The 21,214-nt window shown below is 41.7% G+C and overlaps 1 protein-coding gene across 13 annotated transcripts in view; it reads left to right on the forward strand.

The window, feature by feature from the left end:
• LOC147121275 (AT-rich interactive domain-containing protein 1B-like) overlaps positions 1-21,214 on the forward strand; it is a 673,710-nt gene that overhangs the window by 166,634 nt on the left and 485,862 nt on the right. For 6 of the 13 annotated variants that reach the window (XM_085981503.1, XM_085981500.1, XM_085981505.1 and 3 more), the window contains exon 3: positions 14,353-14,493. In XM_085981503.1, the coding sequence (XP_085837629.1) occupies positions 14,353-14,493 (141 nt within the window). Of the gene's footprint in view, positions 1-11,667; positions 11,860-14,352; positions 14,494-21,214 lie in introns of those variants that run through there. The other 7 variants (XM_085981504.1, XM_085981501.1, XM_085981508.1 and 4 more) reach the window with 4 other exon arrangements.

The raw sequence follows: 21,214 nt of genomic DNA on the forward strand, positions 1-21,214 counted from the left end.
ATTGAGATGCGGTTGAAATGATTGTCTAATTGAGATCGAATGGAGTGTTGTAAATGATGCAGTGTCATTGATGCTGGACTATCCAGTGTCTTTTGCATAGTGACCATCAGTTTAAGTAAAAAAAAAGTAATCACCTTGAAGCAAGAGCAACTTTTACTTTCTATCCTAGAATATTTGAGTAACATTGCCTTTATTTGGTATTGGTAATATAAGCGCTGATTAGATACTGTACCTCTTGCTCTTGATGCACTTGCAGATTAGCGTTGAGTGGAGTGGATTCTGTGAAGAGCAGCCAGTTATACTGGCCACTTGGGCCAGAACCTTTCAGTATGTACCTATATAACATGTGAAGTGGAGATCAGCTTTTATATTTCATTATCCATCAGGGGATCATTGGGAAGGAGAGAATTAGTGTGTTCTACCAAGCAGGAAGATGGTCATTGCTATGCATGGTGCTGCTGACATTGCAACTGGCAAATCCTTTTTATTCCACCAGCCGACAACATCTTGGAGCTGAGCTCGTTTGAGATGGCACCAGGAATGCTGTACTACAATTTTGGGAATGATATTGTGAAGATGGAATGAAGCCACTGAAGTGTAGTACATGTATAATGAGGATGTTTGGCTCTTTTTGCATTTCCTATTACTGCCTCATGACAGTCTGTCATGAGGGTGACATAGTGTGCTGGAGCCAGTTTAAGGCACTTTGGGACGTACAGAGGTTGTGAAAGGTGCTATATAAATGCAAGTTCTATCTATCTTTAATAACTGAACAAGTTGGTCTTCAGAGAAATGCTTTCTTATTTTCATCCCCCCTGAGATGCAGTACTTTGCAATATGCCGCTGTCTTTAGTACACTGGAAGGAAACTGCTAACAGTGGCCCAGTGAAAACAGGCAAGTCACTTGGGTCAGTTTATGTTGGTTCTATCCAGGCAGTGTCCTGGCCAGGCAAGAGCTCTGTACAGTTTGTGCTTCCAGGCTTATACAGATGTTCCCTCTTAGTGGTTATAATTTATTATTTTGAGAGCATAGGCAGGAACATCTGCACTTTCTCTAAACATTCAAATGAACTCTGATTAAGTTTTTTTTTAAACGTTCAGGGCATCCCATGGAAAGTACAATTGTTTCTGCTGCAAGACTTTTGTGTTTGTTCCTTCTGTACATCACTGTGTTGTAAATTATTATTGCCTTCCTTGCCAACAGTTTTTTTAAATCATGCATTTCATTCTCTTTGATCATACATGTGTATTTTAATAAGTCGTGGGTGTTAATCCTGACTTGATGAAGTGTTAAGTGCTTAGGATAATGCTGCTGAATCTTGCTTGCAGTCTGCATGGTAATGTTTACTGTTATTTTTAGGTACCAGCAGAGTGTTTTCAGACTGCTCAGACCTGACGTGACATTCTGGAAAGGCTGGCTGGGCTCTTTCTCTTTCCTAGTTATCTCTATTGTACATGAGTTAAGACGGGCACTTGAGCATTTGTGGAGCTATTCATAGTGCAGAAGTACCAGCATTGTACCAAGGACCCTCATTAACGTGTGCTAGTTGACCTCCATCTTTTGTACTTGTATTCAACAGCTGGTTGTCAAAAGCAAGCTAAATAAGACAAACTAGAGCACTTTGTAAGACAGAAAGCAGAGTAGCTGGGCGGGCATCTGGGTTAATGAGATTTGATTGTAAATGTTGTGTTCCAAAACAATTTGCCATTGCAGGCAGTATAGAATACTTTTTTTTTGGATTCTGCTCATTATTCATTCTAGTAACATTTGATTCATAAACTACAACTGTAACAAAGCTTTATTATAAAAATAATTTAACCTGTCTTGACATTTCATATGCCTGCTGACTATATTCTTTGCCACCATTATGGTGAGGAACATAAAAGTCACAAAGCAGGCAGGGAATGAAACTTTGAAAGAATGTTTTCTTTTGCCTCTGAACCAGGGTAGAGTGAATGAAATCAATAAAACTTCAATAATAAAAGCAGGAAATACTCAGCAGGTCAGGCAGCATCTGTGGAGAGAGAAACAAAGTTAATGTTTCAGGTTGATGCCCTTTCGTCAGAACCTTCATCACTTAAATAATGAGGATGGCTTATCTAGTTGGTGAATACTTGGGGCTGTATTTTGCGACCCCTACGGGTGCGTACGACCCCTACGGGTACGCGCCCATAGGGGCTGTGCAAGTTCCGGGTTTAGGCATGCGAAGCGCATACGCTAAAACCTGGAACTTGCGATGTCAAGAATCTTCTTGACAGATCCTCCGCATCACCGGGAGAAGGGGCTCTGCGGGTGGAGAGTTGCGCTATTTGCTCAACTCCCGCCCGCTGACTGCCCGTGAAATTTTTATGCCTGAGTTTAAGAATTCTTACGCATGAGTTTTTTAAAAATAGAAAAATAAAATTATATCACTCATTTATACATTAAAATCCCTGTCCAATAAGTTGTTTATTTTTAGCCCTGTCAAAACATATACATTTTTTTCAAAAATAAATTTTTGTTTAAAATATTTAATTAAATGGCATTTTAATTAATTTTAAAAATGTATTTCATATGTTCAATTATTTTTTAAGTGATCCCCATTCATACTTATGAGAGTTCCGTAGGAATGGAACTCTCATAAGTATGAATGGGGATTCCCTTTTATTGGTTGGGCTGACCCACGTGATCCCAGGGGCGCATGCGGTTCACAAGCGCCCCTGGGATCACGTGGGCCTCTGCCCACGCGTACGCGGAGAGGCCCAGGATCGCAAGTCTCCATACCTCCTGGACCACCAGGTAAATTCGTAGATTTTTTGCAGGTCGGAGGCATCCGCCCGCGGGAAGCCTCCGATTGCAAATTTAAGAACATAAGAAATAAGAGCAGGAGTAGGCCATGTGGCCCCTCAAAACTGCTCCGCCATTCAATAAGATCATGGCCGATCATCGACCTCAACTCCACTTTCCTGCCTAATCTCCATATCCCTTGATTTCCCCTAGAATCCAAAAATCTATCTATCTCGGCCTTGGATATACTCAAAGATTCAGCATTCACAGCCCTCTGGGGCAGAGAATTCCAAAGATTCACAACCCTCTGAGTGATGAAATTCTTCCTCATCTCAGTCTTAAATGGCTGACCCCTTATCCTGAGACATTGCCCCCTCGTTCTAGACACTCCAGCCAGGGTAAACAACCTCTCAGCATCTACCCTGTCAATCCCCTTCAGAATCTTGTATGTTTCAATGAGATCATCTCTCATTCTTCTAAACTCCAGAGAGTATCGGCCCATTCTACATAATCTCACATCATAGGACAGCCGTCTCATCCCAGGAATCAATCTAGTGAACCTCCGTTGCACTGCCTCCAGGGCAAGTATATCCTTCCTTAGATAAGGAGACCAAAACTGTGCACAGTACTCCAGGTGTGGTCTCACTAAGGCCCTGTACAATTGTAGCAAGACTTCCTTACTCTTATACTCCAACCCCCTTGCAATAAAGGCCAACATGCCATTTGCCTTCCTTATTGCTTGCTGTACCTGCATGCTAGCTTTCTGTTTCTTGCACGAGGACACCCAAATCTCTCTCAACACCAGCATTTGAAAGTTTCTCACCATTTAAAAAATATTCTGTTTTTCTATTCTTCCTACCAAAGTGAATAACCTTACATTTCCCTACATTATACTCCATCTGCCACCTTACTGCCCACTCACTTAGTCTACCTATATCCCTTTGTAGACTCTGTGTTCTCCTCACAGCTTACTGTCCCACATAGCTTTGTATCATCAGCAAACTTGGATACATTACACTCGATCCCTTCATCTAGGTCATTGATATAGATTGTAAATAGTTGAGGCCCCAGCACTGATCCTTGCGGCACCCCACTAGTTACAGCCTGCCAACCTGAAAAAGATCTGTTTATCCCTACTCTCTGTTTTCTGTCCGTTAACCAATCCTTTGGCCCCAACCCCATGAGCCCTAATTTGTGTAATAACCTTTTATGTGGGCTATCATCTTTAGAGAAGATTGCCTTAAACTAAAACTTGATGTAAATGTTTGAAGAAGATTGGAATTTATTGGCAGCATTATTGATAGATTGGCCTGCTGCTATATTGAGGAGAAACAACATCCCAAAATTGTGGCGGTTTTAAACCATTTAACTCTTGTGTGAACTCTTTTAAAGAATGTTTTGATTTTCATAATTCTGCAGGGGAAGTTATTCAGTGTTAGATTGTTGGTACCTATTTTGGTATCCTGGTGTTCGTGCTCCATCATCTTTTTATAATGTGTGTCCAGTATCTTGCACACTAAATAATGACTAGACTATTAAAATTGTGGTTTGCACCTATACTCTGGATATGTAGTGGTCAACTAATGGGGGAAAAAACAGCAGTTCACTCTATACTCCTGCCTTTAAGGGTTCCTTTTTTCTTTGTTTTCCATTATGAACATTTCTATTTAATTTTAAGAGTCTTGTAAGTCCTGCTTTTTTTTGTAATTTTTTTTCTTAACACTATGATGTAGATAACATGGCTGATCTCTTGCATCTCCCAATGCCTGGTTACAGAACAACATTGGTAAAGGCCTTGGAAACTGGTTGCCTTCTAGCCCTCTCTGTCACCGAATGATGTGTCGTTGAGGGCGGCAGAGTTGCCACCAAAAGTTAAATTAAATTAGAATTGTGGGAATTTAAAAGAAGCTTTTTTTTCGAACTCATGAGTTGAATAGATTCAGTCGTGAGATGGTGTGTGTTCTGCTATTCTGGTGTCACGCGTTCAGTGTTCCTCCTGCTTGTATATAGAATTTTATTTTAGCTGTTGAAAATGATTAGGAATTTCCAAAATCAATACCCAAATGTTTTGCAATAACTGAGCTGAAGTAAGTACTTAGAAGTTTATTTTTAATAACAATAGACAAATGCTCACGGGCAGCTTAGTAGTGATTCCCATCAGGTGCTAATAAAAAGGCAAAAAGCTCTGTGATCATGTTTATGGGACTTGGTACCTCTCGGGAGCTGCACAAGTGGCTCCGATGTGTATACAGCACTGTCATGCAAACACTGATGGACTAGTTTAATGACAAGTTAATTAAGCCTGCTCTGTAGGACTGTAATGGCAAAAATCCTTGCTTCTGCCAGTTGATACATGTAATTGTTTACAGTTTTGTCCCAGAACAAGGGCTGTACAATTGGGTGTGCGTGTGTATTATGTGAGTAAAATTTATGAAGACAGCTGAAAGGTCGTGTGTGTGTGTGAGAGAGTGGTCCTACAATAAAGTGGACAAGTAAAGTTTTAACTGACAAAAAATTGCAGATCATACTGCTGACTTCATTAATTGACGCAGTTCGAACCTGTGTCCTTGCTGACAGTCTTCATACCTGTATCATATTCCTGTAATACTTAGAGGGTTATAGGAGAACTAAATTTATCTTAACAGCGTTTGCACTGCATATTGTATTACGTGCAAAGTGACAAGTGTATTAGCTATTTTCTTTCATCCTAATTGGACTTTTATTCATACAAAGCACTGTTATAAATTACATTGATATGTGTAGAAATTTGTTTCAAGCAAACTTGTTTGGAAGAACTGGATAAGTAAGTGCAGTTATCAGCAAGTCTAACAACAACAACTTGCATTTATATTGCATCTTTAACGTAGTAAAACCTCCCAAGGTGCTTCACTGGAACGTTAGCAAACAAAATTTGATACCGAGCCACAGAGATATTAGGACGGGTAAATACGCAGGCTTTGAGGAGCGTCTTAAAGGAGGAGGAGATAGTAGTAGAGAGGTTTAAGGAGGGAATTCCAGAGCTTAGGGCCTAGGCAGCTAAAGGCATGGCCGCCAATGGTGGGGCGATTAAAATTGTGGATGCGCAAGAGGCCAGTATTGGAGGAGCGCAGAGATCTTGGAGAGTTGTAAGGCTGTAGGCGGTCACAGAGATGGGGAAGGGCTAAACCAGGAAGGGATTTAAAGACAAGGATAGGAATTTTAAAATCGAGGCATTGCTTGACCGGGAACCAATGTATGTCAGCGAGCACAGGAGTGATGGGTGAACGGGACTGGGTGCGAGTTAGGATATGGACGACAGCGTTTTGGATGAGCTCAAGTTTAAGGAGAGTGCAAGGTGAGAGGCTGGCCAGGAGAGCATTGGAATAGTCGAGTCTCGAGGTAACAAAGGCATGGCTGAGAGTTTGAGCAGCAGATGAGCTGAGGCAAGGGATGGAGATGGGCGATGTTACGGAGGTGGAAGTAGATGGTCTTGGTGATGGAGAGGATATAGGGTTGGAAGCTCACCTCGGGGTCAAATAGGATGCTAAGGTTGTGAACAGTCTGGTTCAGCCTGAGACAGCAGCCAGAGAGAGGGATGGAGTCGGTGGCTAGGGAACAGAGTTTTTGCTAGGGTCTGAAGGCAATGGCTTCAGTCTTCCCAGTATTTAATTGGAGAAATGTTTGCTCGTTCTATATTGGATGTCAGACAAGCAGCGTGACACATTAGAGGCAGTGGAGGGGGTGGTGAGGTAAAGCTGGGTGTCTTCAGCGTGCATGTGGAACCTGACGTGTTTTCGGATGATGTCGCTGAGGAGCAGCATGTAGAAGAGAAATAGGATGGGGCCAAGGATAGATCCTTGGGGAACACCAGAGGTAACAGTGTGGGACCAGAAAGAGAAGCCATTGTAGGTGATTTTCTGGCTACGACTGGATAGCTAGGAATGGAACCAGGCAAGGGCAGTCCTACCCACCTGGACAACTGAGAGGCATGTGTTCACCCGTGATTCACCCACAAAAGTTTCTCATTTTTAACTTAATTTAGCACTGGGTAAAGAGTGTAACATGCATAAAAGTAAAAACTCTGATCTGTGGGACATAAAAATCTCAGCTTTGACAAAATGGTGAAGTATGAGTAATGGTCCTATGGTAATCTGCTGTATATTTTTCATTTTCTCCCCTCTCGTCCTCTCCGGAAGGCGTGAAGTTCTCGGTGCAGTACAGTTCTCTGGATGCCCCTCCCAAGAGCCCATCATTCATCTCTGAGCCTTGGCAGTGAGTGTTGCCAGGTGATTTGACACCAAAGTGGGCGTGGGGAATCGCAGCTGAGCCAAATCCTATCCTCATCCAAAGTGCACCCATTCACTTCTAGCATGGGTCACTTGACACCAATCAGAAGTGGGAACTCTGGCAGATTAGTCTCAACACCATGGACACTGAGGCCAATTGTAATGCCCTACCACTGCCCTGGCTGAGAGCTAACTTAGCACAGACCACAGATCGAACCTGGAACCTTCCTTGACTTTATGGCTGAGCTACTCATTAAGAAAAAGATAGCTGAGTAAGTTTATCTAAAGGAAAAATTGAGCGATTGTGCCCTTGCACTTCTGCATCTTTTTTAACTAATGTATTCTTCACTTGGCTGCAAATAGCTATAGGGAGTTACAGGAGAAAAATGTCAGAGCTACAAGAAAGCTTGTACAGTATATAGTGAAATTTAGAATATACCTTTTAGAAATTGTGTAGAGTTACTGGATGAATCAGATCAAAATTGCCGCACTTAATTATTATCCAAGTTATACTGACTAAAGACACATGATTTGCTGGAAAGTGGCTGTATTTTGTGCTTTACAAGTCATTTGGTCTTGTAAACTTTGGAGAGTTATGTTTGAGCATCAAAATATTAAATTACTATAGCCTACTGATTTATTATGTGAATTGAGATTGTGAATTGAGATTGTCAGCTGGTATGTCCATAAGTGCTTTACTGACCCTCAATGCATGCAATAGATTGTCCTTTCTCTGTTTGTAAGCAATCTCGTCAAAAAGAAGTATTATTTCTCATTGCTTTGAGTTATTGAATGTAAACGAACTTCTTTTTGTTCATGCTAGTTTTGATAGTTGCTCTTGTATGCATTACACAGAAATGTGACAAACTGCTGTGTATATTAGTCCGTATTCATAGGAGAACACTGAAAGGATGCTGCACAAACCTACCCTTCTGTGCTGTAATTGAAGTTTCCTGTAGTTGGTGTCTACCTGAATGACAAGACTCTACGATAAATCGGAGTAATAACTGCTTTTTCTTTTGTATTCTGTCATTTCTTGTTACCTGAATAACTTCTTTATAATACTGACTGTTGGGGAATATGGAAAATAACAAAGTCTTATTGAATAAGTACATTAATATAAGATGAAAAACGCTTATCTAGCTGGGTGGGGATAGGGAACTGATATTTTGTGGTCGCTGTAATGCCACATAATTTTAGGTCATACATTAGTTATTTTTACCTGTCTTACCATCTCTCTTCAATAAGCATGTCTGTATACTGGTAAGAAAGGTAGGGGACTAAAGTATAACTTTTTAAAAATTCGTTTATGGGATGTGGACGTCGCTGGCAAGGCCAGCATTTATTGCCCATCCCTAGTTGCCCTTGAGAAGGTGGTGGTGAGCCATCTTCTTGAACTGCTGCAGTCCGTGTGGTAAAGGTACTCCCACAGCGCTGCTAGGTAGGGAGTTCCAGGATTTTGACCCAGTGATGGTGAAGGATTGGCGATATATTTCTAAGTTAGGATGGTGTGTGACTTGGAGGGGAACTTGGAGGTGGTGGTGTTCCCATGCACCTGCTGCCCTTGTCCTTCTAGGTGGAAGAGGTCGCGGGTTAGGGAGGTGGTACACACTGCAGCCACAGTACGCCAGTGTTCAGGATATCATACTCCAGGATGATTTGGACAGGTTGGGTGATTGGGCAGAAGCATGGCAGATGCAATATAACATGGATAAATGTGAGGTTATCCACTTTGGTAGCAAAAACAGGAAGGCAGATTATTATCTGAATGGCAATAGATTGGGAGAAGGGGAAGTGCAACAAGACCTGGGTGTCCTTGTGCACCAGTCGCTGAAGGTAAGCATGCAGGTGCAGCAGGCGGTTAAGAAGGCAAATGGTATGTTGGCCTTCGTGGCGAGAGGGTTTGAGTACAGGAACAAGGATGTCTTGCTGCAGTTGTACAGGGCATTGGTGAGACCACACCTTGAGTATTGTGTGCAGTTTTGGTCACCTTATCTGAGGAAGGATGTTCTTGCCATGGAAGGAGTTCAGCGAAGATTCACCAGGCTGATGCCTGTGATGGCAGGAATGACGTATGAGGAGAGATTGGGTCGATTGGGCTTGTACTCGCTGGAGTTTAGAAGAATGAGGGGGGATCTCATTGAAACTTATAAAATTCTGACCGGACTGGACAGACTAGATGCAGGAAGAATGTTCCCGATGGTCGGGGAGTCCAGAACCAGGGGTCACAGTCTAAGGATAAGGGGTAGGCCATTTAGGACAAAAATGAGGAGGAATTTCTTCACCCAGAGAGTGGTGAACCTGTGGAATTCTCTGCCACAGAAGGCAGTAGAGGCCAATTCATTAAATATATTCAAGAAGGAGTTGGATACATTTCTCAAGGCTAAAGGGATCAAGGGGTATGGGGAGAAAGCAGGGACCGGGTACTGAATTTGGATGATCAGCCATGATCGCATTGAATGGCGGAGCAGGCTCGAGGGGCCGAATGGCCTACTCCTGCTCCTATCTTCTATGTTTGCCTATGAATACAGGCTATTTATGTATATTATAAATTATAATTTGCTAACAGTGAAATTAAGTCTTGAATTCAGCATTTTGCTGGTGTTCCTGTAGTTTGTTATCTGAACCCAACAATTAAATTTAAGTGCCAGTTATTTGTTATCGTGCATTTCCTATATACATCCAATCACAATGAAAACATAAATAGAATATAAGCTGGGGCTTCCAAATATGCAAAGCAAAGAGTAGCAAAGAAGTGAATTGCCACAGCCATATAAGAAAAGATGCATATTGGTATGAGTAATATATCAACTCCAAACGCAGAAGTCAATACCTTCACTAAAGGGGACTACAAGAAGTGTTCTGTTAAGTGGCTAGAAATTGATAATGGAAAGCACTTGCTGATGGGGCCTGTGGTACTATCTAATTGGAGAAATTGTATAGCAGTTAAACGCTGTGTTCTCGATGCCAGACAGTGGTATAATTCTGTCTCTAGTGTACTACAGTACACTGCAAATTAGACTTTCAACAACCAATCAAGGTTCATTTGAGGAAAAAAGTGATTTATTGCTGAAATTTCAGAATGTCTTTGTATCCTATTTCTAATGAAATGACACTTTTTTCCTTTTTGGAAATCTGACTACATTTTTGAAGTATTTTGCCTCCAAACTGCCGCTACTAAACCTTTGACTGCTGGGAGGTCCAGTAAAATGATTGTCCTTCTCGGTCAGCTGCATTTTAAGTTTTCAGCTTGCATATCATGAAGCTGAACCAAACACAGATATTACAGGAATAAAACCACTTAAATGGCATGTGTAGCTTTTTGATGAAGTAACAGAGAGGGTTGATGAGGACAATGCAGTTGACATGGTGTACATGGATTTCCAAAAGGCGTGCGATAAAGTGCCACATAATAGGCTTGCCAGCAAAGTTTGAAGCCCATGGAATAAAGAGGACAGTGGCAGCATGCATACGAAATTGGCTAAGTGACAGGAAACAGAGTGGTGGTGAACGTTTTTTTTTATCGGACTGGAGGAAGGTACACTGTGGTGTTCCCCAGGGGTCGGTACTAGGAACCCTGCTTTTCTTGATATATATTAATGACTTAGACTTGGGTGTACAGGGCACAATTTAAAAATTTGCAGATGACACAAAACTTGGAAGTGTAGTGAACAGTGAGGAGGATAGCGATAGACTTCAAGAGGACATAGACAGGCTGGTGGAATGGGTGGACACGTGACAGATGAAATTTAATGCGGAAAAGTGCAAAGTGATACATTTTGGTGGGAAGAATGAGGAGAGGCAATATAAACTAAAGGATACAATTCTAAAGGGAGTGCATGAACAGAGAGACCTGGAGGTATATGTGCACAAATCATTGAAGCTGGCAGAGCAGGTTGAGAACGTGGTTAAAAAAGCATACGGGACCTTGGGCTTCATAAAATAGAGGCATAGAGTACAAAAACAAGGAAGTTATGATGAACCTTTTATAAAACACTGGTTCGGCCTCAACTGGAGTATTGTGTCCAATTCTGGGCACCGCACTTTAGGAAGAATGTGAAGGCCTTAGATCGGGTGCAGAAAAGATTTACAAGAATGGTTCCAGGGATGAGGGACTTCAGTTATGTGGATAGACTGGAGAAGCTGGGGTTGTTCTCCTTCGAGCAGAGAAGGTAGAGAGGAGATTTGATAGAGGTGTTCAAAATCATGAGGGGTCTAGACAGAGTAGATAAAGAGAAACTGTTCCCATTGGCAGAAAGGTCAGGAACCAGAGGACTCAAATTGAAGGTGATTGGCAGAAGAACCAAAGGCGACATGAGGAATAATATTTTTACATAGCAAGTGGTTATGATCTGGAATGCACTGCCTGAAAGGGTGGTGGAGGCAGATTCAATTGTGACTTTCAAAAGGGAATTAGATAAGTACCTGAAGGAAAAAAATCTGCAGGGCTACAGAGAAAGGGCGGGGGAGTGGGACTAGCTGAAGTGCTCTTGCAGAGAGCCGGCACGGGCATGACTGGCCGAATAGCCGCCTCCTGTGCTGTAACCATTCTTTGATTCTGTGTTGTTGTGATATTGATCTCGACCTAGAAATATAATTTTAAGTTTACATAAAAGTAAACTCTTTCTGTCCTATTTTCCTTCCTCAGTTTCCTCTACCTCAGTCTGTGTCTATTTTTATTAGCCCAGTGGCAAATTCATGCCACAATTTGCTGGAAAAATAATTAGAATACGCCGCAGCAAGCATATAGCGGTGGATCGGGAGCGGCGCAGCCAATGTCTGATACACATCCAAGGTACCAAGGTCCAACACAGAACGGAACAACAGGTTATTTAACAGGGAAATGTTTTGGAGCAATGGCTTCAATCTGATAACATGGTGATGGGTTTCAGTGTGTATGGACTAAATATCCAGGTCGTGTTTAATTTGATTGAGTATAAATATATAAATCGCTGTTAAGAAAGGACCAGTATGCATAGGGTTGTCTGCTGAACTGTGTGCGATCCTCAGTCATATTTCATTATATGAATCCATGCTTAGCGTACAAGCTCGCTAAATAGTAATATAAAAATATCAGTCGGGGGAAAATCAGAACATCCCTGGCTGTCAAAACACTTATTTTATTACTTAATTGTGGTTTAGGATTTCAATTAAGTTCCTAGAACAAGTCAGTACCCTCGGGCAACCTGCTGAGCAATTGCATGCTTTACTAATTCTGAGCCCTCCAGTGCCATTCTGCAGTGGTCTAAGTGGCTGTGCCATTAATTCAGCAAATTCGATCTCACCATTGATTTTAATGGGTGTGGAGCTTTGATAATTAGCTGTTCAACTTTTTCAGTGAGCGTCCCTGTGGAGCAGCGCAAAAGTCCCAGCAAATTCTGGCATGGCATAACTCACTCATGCCATAATTTCCTGGAATTTTTGCACTATAATAAAGGCATACGCCATAGATGCCGCAAGTTTTCAGTAAATTCAGGCCCATTATTTTAACTTTAATTGTTGCCACCCTCTAATCTTTCAAGTTCAAAAATAATTGACTTGTTTCTTCTGCCTCCCAGCTCTCCCCATACATTTTGGAGATGGGTACAAGTTTTTGTTTTATGAATAACAGCAATTTGATTTAAAAGGCAGTCCAGCCAATTGAATGGCAAAGAATGTAAAATTTGATGGTGTGACCAGGTCAGATGTTGAGGTGCAAAAATGACAAAGCAGGAATGGACTCTGCCAAACAAATCAGAGGAATTTGTCAAGTAACAAAATATAGAAACATAGAAGATAGGAGCAGAATTGGCCATTCGGCCCCTCGAGCCCGTTCTGCCATTTAATGAGATCATGGCTGAGCATCCAAATTCAGTACCCTGTCCCTGCTACTTTCTCCCCATATCCCTTGATCCCTTTAGCCTTAAGAAATATATCTAACTCCTTCTTGAATATATTTAATGAATTGGCCTCAACTGCCTTCTGTGGTAGAGAATTCCACAGGTTCACCACTCTCTGGGTGAAGAAATTCCTCCTCATCTCAGTCCTAAATGGCTTGCCCCTTATCCTTAGACTGTGACCCCTGGTTCTGGACTCCCCCGCCATCGGGAACAGCCTTCCTGCATCTAGTCTGTCTAGTCCTGTTAGAATTTTATAAGTTTCAATGAGATCCCCTCTATTCTAATAAACTCCAGCGAATATAAGCCTAATCGACCCAATCTCTCCTCATACGTCATTTCTGCCATCCCAGGTATCAGTCTGGTGAATCTTCGCTGCACTCTCTCCATGGCAAGAACATCCTTCCTCAGATAAGGCGACCAAAACTGCACACAATACTCAAGATGTGGTCTCACCAAGGCCCTGTACAACTGCAGCAAGACATCCTTGCTCCTGTACTCTAACCCTCTCGCTACGAAGGACAACATACCATTTGCTGCCTTAACCGCCTGCTGCACCTGCATGCTTACCTTCAGCGACTGGTGCACAAGGACACCCAGGTCTCGTTGCACTTCCCCTTCTCCCAATCTATTGCCATTCAGATAATAATCTGCCTTCCTGTTTTTGCCACCGAAGTGGATAACCTCGCATTTATCCACATTGGGCAGGTGCATGGCAAATGCAGTATAATCACCCAACCTGTCCAAATCATACTGGAGTTTCTCGGCATCCTCCTCACAGCACACATGCCCACCCAGCTTTGTGTCGTCTGCAAACTTGACTTTTGGATCCCTTCCAAAACATACTTACCCAGGTACAGCCATTCAAATTGTTCTGTAAATGCTACAAATTCGTGAATGCTTTCTGTACCCTGATAAATTCCATGCTGTAGGAACAAAACTAGGAGGTCTTGACTGGTTTCGTGCAATTCATCCTGTTGAGAGGAAATGTACTGCCTTATTTCTGCCAGGCATATCAAAAGGATGCATATCTTGGGATGATTCTTTCCTGCTCTGCTAATTTATAGTGAAGATTTCTGTAATGTACTCCAAAAACTGGCATTTTTTTCTGATGTTAGAACAGTGTGATATGGAGTAAGATTGGTAGGATATTGTAGGCTTGTGGATTCTGCACTTTCTGATAAAGGTTAAATAAATGCTGGTGAGACTCGTGACATCTGGTGCCCAAAATTGTGTGGCTTTCGGGGCACAAATAGTTCACATAATCTCCCTGGCAAAAATATTATTGGCAATCTGATGAAAATTATAGTTAAAAGGTTTTAAACCCTTGAAAATTGTTAGTACAATTGTTTATATAAAGGTTAAAGTGATGCGCATGCGCGCTGTATGCTGGGTACTTTCATTCAGCTGTCTCATGGAAATCTCTCTCTTGACTTTCCTTCAGCAGATGCCCCCTCAGTATAGTCAGCAGGGCATGAGTGGCTACTGCCAACAGGGCCAGCAACCTTACTACAACCAGCAGCAGCAGCAACAACAGCAGCCTTCGTACATGCAACAGGCACAGCAGAGGTACCAACCCCAACAGGTAAGCGTATCTGCTTACTGGAAGCCATCAGGGTTCCAGAGAATCCCAATGGACTAGCAGACACACATTAACAGTAGAAAAAATAAATAAATTAGTGAATTGTTTACCTTGCACTGAACACTTCCAACATTGATGCCTAGATTCAACCTTGGACTAACTTCGCTAACGTGAAATTGTGTTTAAATGTTTGCCTTGTTACGAAAAAGTCAATTTATTGGCTTATTGATTCATATTTCTACTTTTGAAATTTTTCAAAGTGGTTACTTTTCCTGACTCCTGGTTATCTGTGACATTCTGATAGGGAATGATTGCTTTGGTCAGTGCATGCAGTGAGATCATAACTACATTGAACAATACCAGCGACCAGAATGAATCTTCCCCTCATCTGGTTTGGTTCCTAATTATTTATTTGGGGGAAAAAAAAGTGGCAACCAACATTTCAGTTTTAGGAATTAAATGATTGCAGCTGAAATGGTTAGCTTTGAGTTTTAGTCTTCATAAGGCTTAATGAGAATGTGACACCTGAAAAGCTAGGTCTTAAAGTTGCTGTTGAGTGGTCTTTCCTGTGAATAACACTTGTGAAAATTCAAGGATTATTTCTGCCTTTGAGGGAAAATGGAAGATTTTAGCTTTCATTTCTTTTGTTCTTTGTTGTGTACTTCAAGCTGTTTCCAAAATGCATCCCCCAAATCCTAATTTAAGATTTCCCACAGTTACAAATACATTTATTTTGTATTTGTGACATTCTGATTACCACAACACAACATACAGTAGAAGGTTCTCAAATTAGAAACACTGCCATGATGAGTAAAGTGAGCCCTTTATCCATTTATTGAAACGATGTATGCTGATTCCAAATGGTAGTAATCTGCCCTCTAAGTTCCTAGAATTAAAATCATACATTAATGGATTTTCATCAGGAAACTCTAATGTCAACTGGGCTCGTTAGGCTGTATTGGACTAATACATGTATGAGAATAACGAGATTGTGCAAAATGTACTAAAACAATTGTATTAAATATATCTTACCTGTTCATTTAAAAAAAACTAGTTAACATTCCTTGAAAAGGGTCACAATACTTGATTTAACTGCCTGTAATTGAAAGTTTTAAAATGCTTCCATCTATTAACTCTTCCAGTGCTACAGGAGACAATTAGGAGAAATGCAAGCATTACCCTGGAAATCTGAGAGCCAGAGTTAGCCATAACACCTGAATTATATGCTGCTTTTTGTAATTTGTGCTATGGAATATTTATGGTCTCCCAGGACAGACCGGTGAGGCCTTAACTTAACCGATGGACAGTGTCTCCAGGAGTAATGTACCCGTAATATAGTACATGATGTAAGCTATCACTAGTGGGTACATGTTCAGCTTTTGAACATAAAACATTCTGATCCAGAGTTGGAAAGCATGGTCAGCTAACACAGGAATACATAAATAATTAACATTCCCACTACATAAGAACATAAGACATAGGAGCAGGAGTAGGTCATTTGGCCCCTCCAGCCTGCTCTGCTATTCAATAAGATCATGGCTGATCTGATCTTGGCCTCAACTCCACTTCCCTGCCCGCTCCCCATAACCCTTGATTCCCTTACCTTTCAAAAATCTATCTCCACCTTAAGTATATTCAATGACCCAGCCTCCACAGCTCTCTGGGGAAGAGAATTCTAAAGATTCTGAGAGAAGAAATTCCTCCTCATTTCCAATTTAAATGGGTGCTCCCTTATTCTGAAATTATGCCCCCTAGTTCTAGATTCCCCCACGAGGGGAAACATCCTCTCTGCATCTACCCTGTCAAGTTCCTTCAGAATCTTTTATGTTTCAATAAGATCCCCTCTCACCTAAACTTCAATGAGTATAGGCACAACTTGCTCAGCCTTTCTTCATAAGACAACCCCGTCATCTCCAGAATCAACCTCGTGAACCTTCTCTGAACTGCCTCCAATGCATGTATATCCTTCCTTAAATAAGGAGACCAAAACTGTACGCAGCACTCCAGGTGTGGTCTCACCAATGCCCTGTACAGTTGTAACAGGACTTCCCAACTTTTATACTCCATTCCCTTTGCAATAAAGGCCAACACTCCATTTGCCTTCCTGATTACTTGCTGTACCTGCATGCTAACTTTTTGTGATTCATGTACAAGGACTCCCAGATCCCTCTGTACCTCAGCATTTTGTAATCTTTCCCCATTTAAATAATAATTTGCTTTTTTATTTTTCCTACCAAAGTGGATAACCTCGCATTTTCCCACATTAAACTCCATCTGCCAGATTTTTGCCCACTCACTTAGCCTATCTATATCCCTTTGGAGATTCTTTGCTTTCCCACCTATCTTTGTATCATCAGCAAATTTGGCTACATTACATTCGGCCCCTTCATCCAAGTCATTAATATAGATTGTAAATAGTTGAGGCCCCAGCACCGATCCCTGCGGCACCCCACTAGTTACAGTTTGCCAACCTGAAAATGACCCATTTATCCTGACTCTCTGCTTTCTGTTAGTTAGCCAATCCTCTGTCCATGCTAATATATTACCCCAACCCCGTGAGCTCTTATCTTCTGTAGTAACCTTTTATGTGGCACCTTATCGAATGCCTTCTGGAAATCCAAATACACGACATCTACTGGTTCCCCTTTATCCATCCTGCTCGTTACATCCTCAAAGAACTCCAGCAAATTTGTCAAACATGATTTCCCTTTCATAAAACCATGCTGACTCTGCTTGACTATATTATGATTTTCTAATTGTCCTGCTGCCACTTCCTTAATGATGATGGTCTCCAGCATTTTCCCAATGACTGATGTTAGGCTAATTGGTCGATAGTTTCCTGCTTTCTGTCTCCCTCTTATCTTAAATAGGGGCGCTACATTCGCGGTTTTCCAGTCCGCTGGTACGTCTCCAGAATCCAGGGAATTTTGGTAGATTACAACCAATGCATCCACTATCTCTGTAGCCACCTCTTTTAAGACTCTAGGATGCAGGCCATCGGGTCCAGGGGACTTGTCCACCTTAAGTCCCATTAGTTTGCCTAGTACTTTCTCTAGTGATAGTGATTGTTTTAAGTTCCCCCCCACCCCAATAGCCCCTTGATTATCCATTATTGAGATGATTTTAGTGTCTTCTACCGTGAAGACCGATACAAAATATTTGTTCAAAGTCTCCGCCATTTCCCTGTTTCCCATTATTAATTCTCCAGACTCATCCTCTAGAGGACCAATGCTTACTTTAGCTACGCTCTTCCTTTTTATGTACCTGTAGAAGCTCTTACTGTCTGTTTTTATATTTCTTGCTAGCTTACTCTCATAAGCTATCTTCTCTCTCTTTTTTAGTTTTCCTTTGCTGGTTTTTAAAAATGTCCCAATCCTCTGGCCTTCCAATATTCTTCCCAACATTGTATACTTTTGTTTTCAATTTGATAGCATCCTTTACTTCCTTAGTTAGCCACGGATGGTTCAACCTTCGATTAGAGTCTTTCTTTCTCTCTGGAATATATCTTTGCTGAGAGTTATGAAATAGCTCCTTAAATGTTTGCCACTGCTTTTCTACAGTCTTGCCATGTAATATATTTTCGCAGTCCACTTTAATCAAGTCTGCCTTCATACCTTTGTAATTACCTTTGTTTAAGTTCAGGACACTAGTTTGAGACCTAGCTTTCTCACCCTCAAACTGAATTTGAAAATCTACCATGCTATGATCACTCTTCCCAAGAGGATCCTTCACTTCAAGATCATTTATTAATCCAGCCTCGTTGCACATTACCAGATCTAAAATAGTCTTCTCCCTGGTTGGTTCCACAATGTATTTGACATGAATCAACAGAGCGGCCTGCGGGTGGCGCTGTCCAGGGAGCGTATAAATACTCTGGCACGGGCCCAGCTTGCGCAGGACATTCTTAACGGGTACTAGTGAAGGACACAACTAGACCTCCATGTTGTAAAACAGTTGATTAAAACTTTGTTTAACGCTTAGACCAAGTGCCCAGTAGTTTTCTTATGTCAGTATTGTTCCAAGAAACCATCCCGTATACACTCTTAAGAACTCTTCCTCAAGTCTACCTTTGCCAGTTTGCTTTGTCCAATCAGTATGAAGATTAAAATCTCCCATGATTATAGCTGTACCTTTTCATACAAGCCTATTATTTATTGATTTATACTCTGTCCTACAGTGTGGCTACTGTTTGGGGGCCTGTAGACCACTCCCACCAGTGACTTCTTACCCTTATTATTTTTCTCCACCCAAACTGATTCTATGTCTTGATCTTCTAGGCCAGTATCATTTCTCATTACTGCACTGATCTCATCCCTTATTAATAGAGCTACACCACCTCCTTTTCCTTTCTGCCTATCTTTACGAAATGGCAAATACCTCTGAATATTCAGTTCCCAGCCTTGGTCACCTTGCAACCACGTCTCTGTAATGGCTATCGGATCATACCCATTTATTTCTATTTGTGCTGTCAACTCATCCATCTTGTTACGAATGCTGCATGTGTTCAGATATAGAGCTTTTAATTTTGTCTTTTTACCAATTTTCCCTACTCTAACCCCTCTTTCTGATGCACTCTTTTATGTGTATACGCTCTGTCCCTTCCTGTCACACTCTGGTTATCATTACCCCTATCGCTACCCTGCACTTTTGCCTTCTCATTTTGCTTTGACTTTTTAATTTAATTTCCGCTCAGTGTATCCCTCCCCGTATCCTAACAGTGAGTCAGCTGTCTATTGTATTAGTTTGTCCATAAATCTCCCATGGTGTTGCTCATGGATTTATATGGACTTTACATCTGCTGCACTGCTACTTGTGGCAGATGCTGAACTTTGTGTGAGAGAGCACAATGCTGGGTCCAAGGTGGTATTGTGGAGCCTGGGGTTTTTTGAGCAGGAGGCTTGGGCTTAGCATGTCATGGCAACAGTGTCTCCTTTTTTGCAAAATCAGATTAGTGAATCGGAAAATTTAGAAAGGAGGAAGGTCTTTTTGGTTGTTTTGTGGAATGTGATTGGTTGCTTCAATCAGGAAGCGGAAATTCTCATGCACTTTCTAAAAATGAATTCTTGGGATATGGGAGTTGCTGGCAAGGCCAGCATTTATTGCCCATCCCTAGTTGCCCTCATGAAGGTGGTGATGAGCCTCCTTGTGTGGTGAAGGTACTCCCTCAGTGCTATTAGGTGGGGAGTTCTGGGATTTTGACCCAGTGATGATGAAGGAACGACGATAAATGCTCAAGTCGAGATGTTGTATGACTTGGAGGTGAACTTGAAGGTGATGGAGTTCCCATATACCTACTGCCCTTTTATTATATGCGGTGCAGGTTGTGGGTATGGGAGGTGCTGTCGAAGAAGCACCCCCCATTGTGAGTAGAAAACTGAGAGTAAGGGTGATGGGTAGTTACTGGCAAAAGATGAAGTGGTGTTCCACGAGGATGGGTGCCAGGACCACTTTTATTCACCATTTACATAAATGATTTGGACTCTGGAATCGGAAGTACTATATCAAAATTTCTGGATGACACCATATTGGGAAGTATAGTTAATAATGAGGAAGACTGCGATAAAATAAGTGTGAGGTGCTGCATTTTGGTAGGAAGAATAAAGAGGCCACATACATACTCCTTAGAAAATAAGAGTTTAAATGGAGTAGAGGAGCAAAGGGATCTAGGGGTACAAATACACAAATTACTAAAAGTAGCGACGCAGGTTAATGAGGCCGTTTAGAAATGATAGAATTGAAAAGCCGAGAAGTTATGTTAAACTTGTATAGAACATTGGTTATACCACACTTGGAGTACTGTGCACAGTTCTGGTCTCCATATTATAAAAAGGATATAGAGGCACTGACAAAGATGTAAAAAGATTCACAAGGATGATACCAGAACTGAGAGGTTATACCTATCAGGAAAGATTGAACAGGCTGGGGCTCTTTTCTCTAGAGGAAAAAAAAAGACTTGCATTTATATAGTGCCTTTCACGACCACCGGACATCTCAAAGCGCTTTATAGCCAAAGGCTGTGAGGCATGACCGGATAGAGGTCTTTAAGATTATGAAAGGGTTTGATAGGGTAGGTGTAAAGAAGGCGTTTCCACTTGTGGGGGAGACCAAAAATAGGGGCCATAAATAGAAAATAGTCACTAATAAATCCAACAGGGAATTCAGGAGAAACTCCTTTACCAGAGAGTGGTTAGAATGTAGAACTCACTACCACAAGGAGTAGTTGAGGCAAATAGCATAGATGCATTTAAGGGGAAGCAAGATAAATACATGAGGGAGAAAGGAATGGAAGATTATGCTGATAGGGTTAGATGAAGAGGGGTGGGAGGAGGCTTGTGTGGAGCATGGGCCAGTTGGGCCGAATGGTCTGTTTCTGTGCTGTACGTTCGTAGAGACCTCAGGAGGAGGCCGGGAAAGATCTTCCACTCTGCACTTCTGGTTGAAGATGGTTGCAAATGCTTTAGCCTTGTCTTTTGCACTGACATGCTGGGCTCTGCCATCATTGAGGATGGGGATGTTTATGAAGCCTCCTCCACCTGTTAGTTGGTTAAATGTCCACCAGCATTCATGAGTGGATGTGGCAGGGATGCAGAGCTTTGACCTGATCCATTGGTTGCGGGATCACTTCGCTCTGTCTGTCTATAATATGCTGCCTCCACTGTTTAGCATGCACTACAGACACTTAACCAGTCACAAAGAATACACACACTAAAGACACATTATAAAG

Source organism: Somniosus microcephalus, chromosome 3, assembly GCF_052327205.1.
Source record: "Somniosus microcephalus isolate GS21.2 chromosome 3, FLI_Smic_1.0, whole genome shotgun sequence".
NCBI classification, from domain to species: domain Eukaryota; kingdom Metazoa; phylum Chordata; class Chondrichthyes; order Squaliformes; family Somniosidae; genus Somniosus; species Somniosus microcephalus.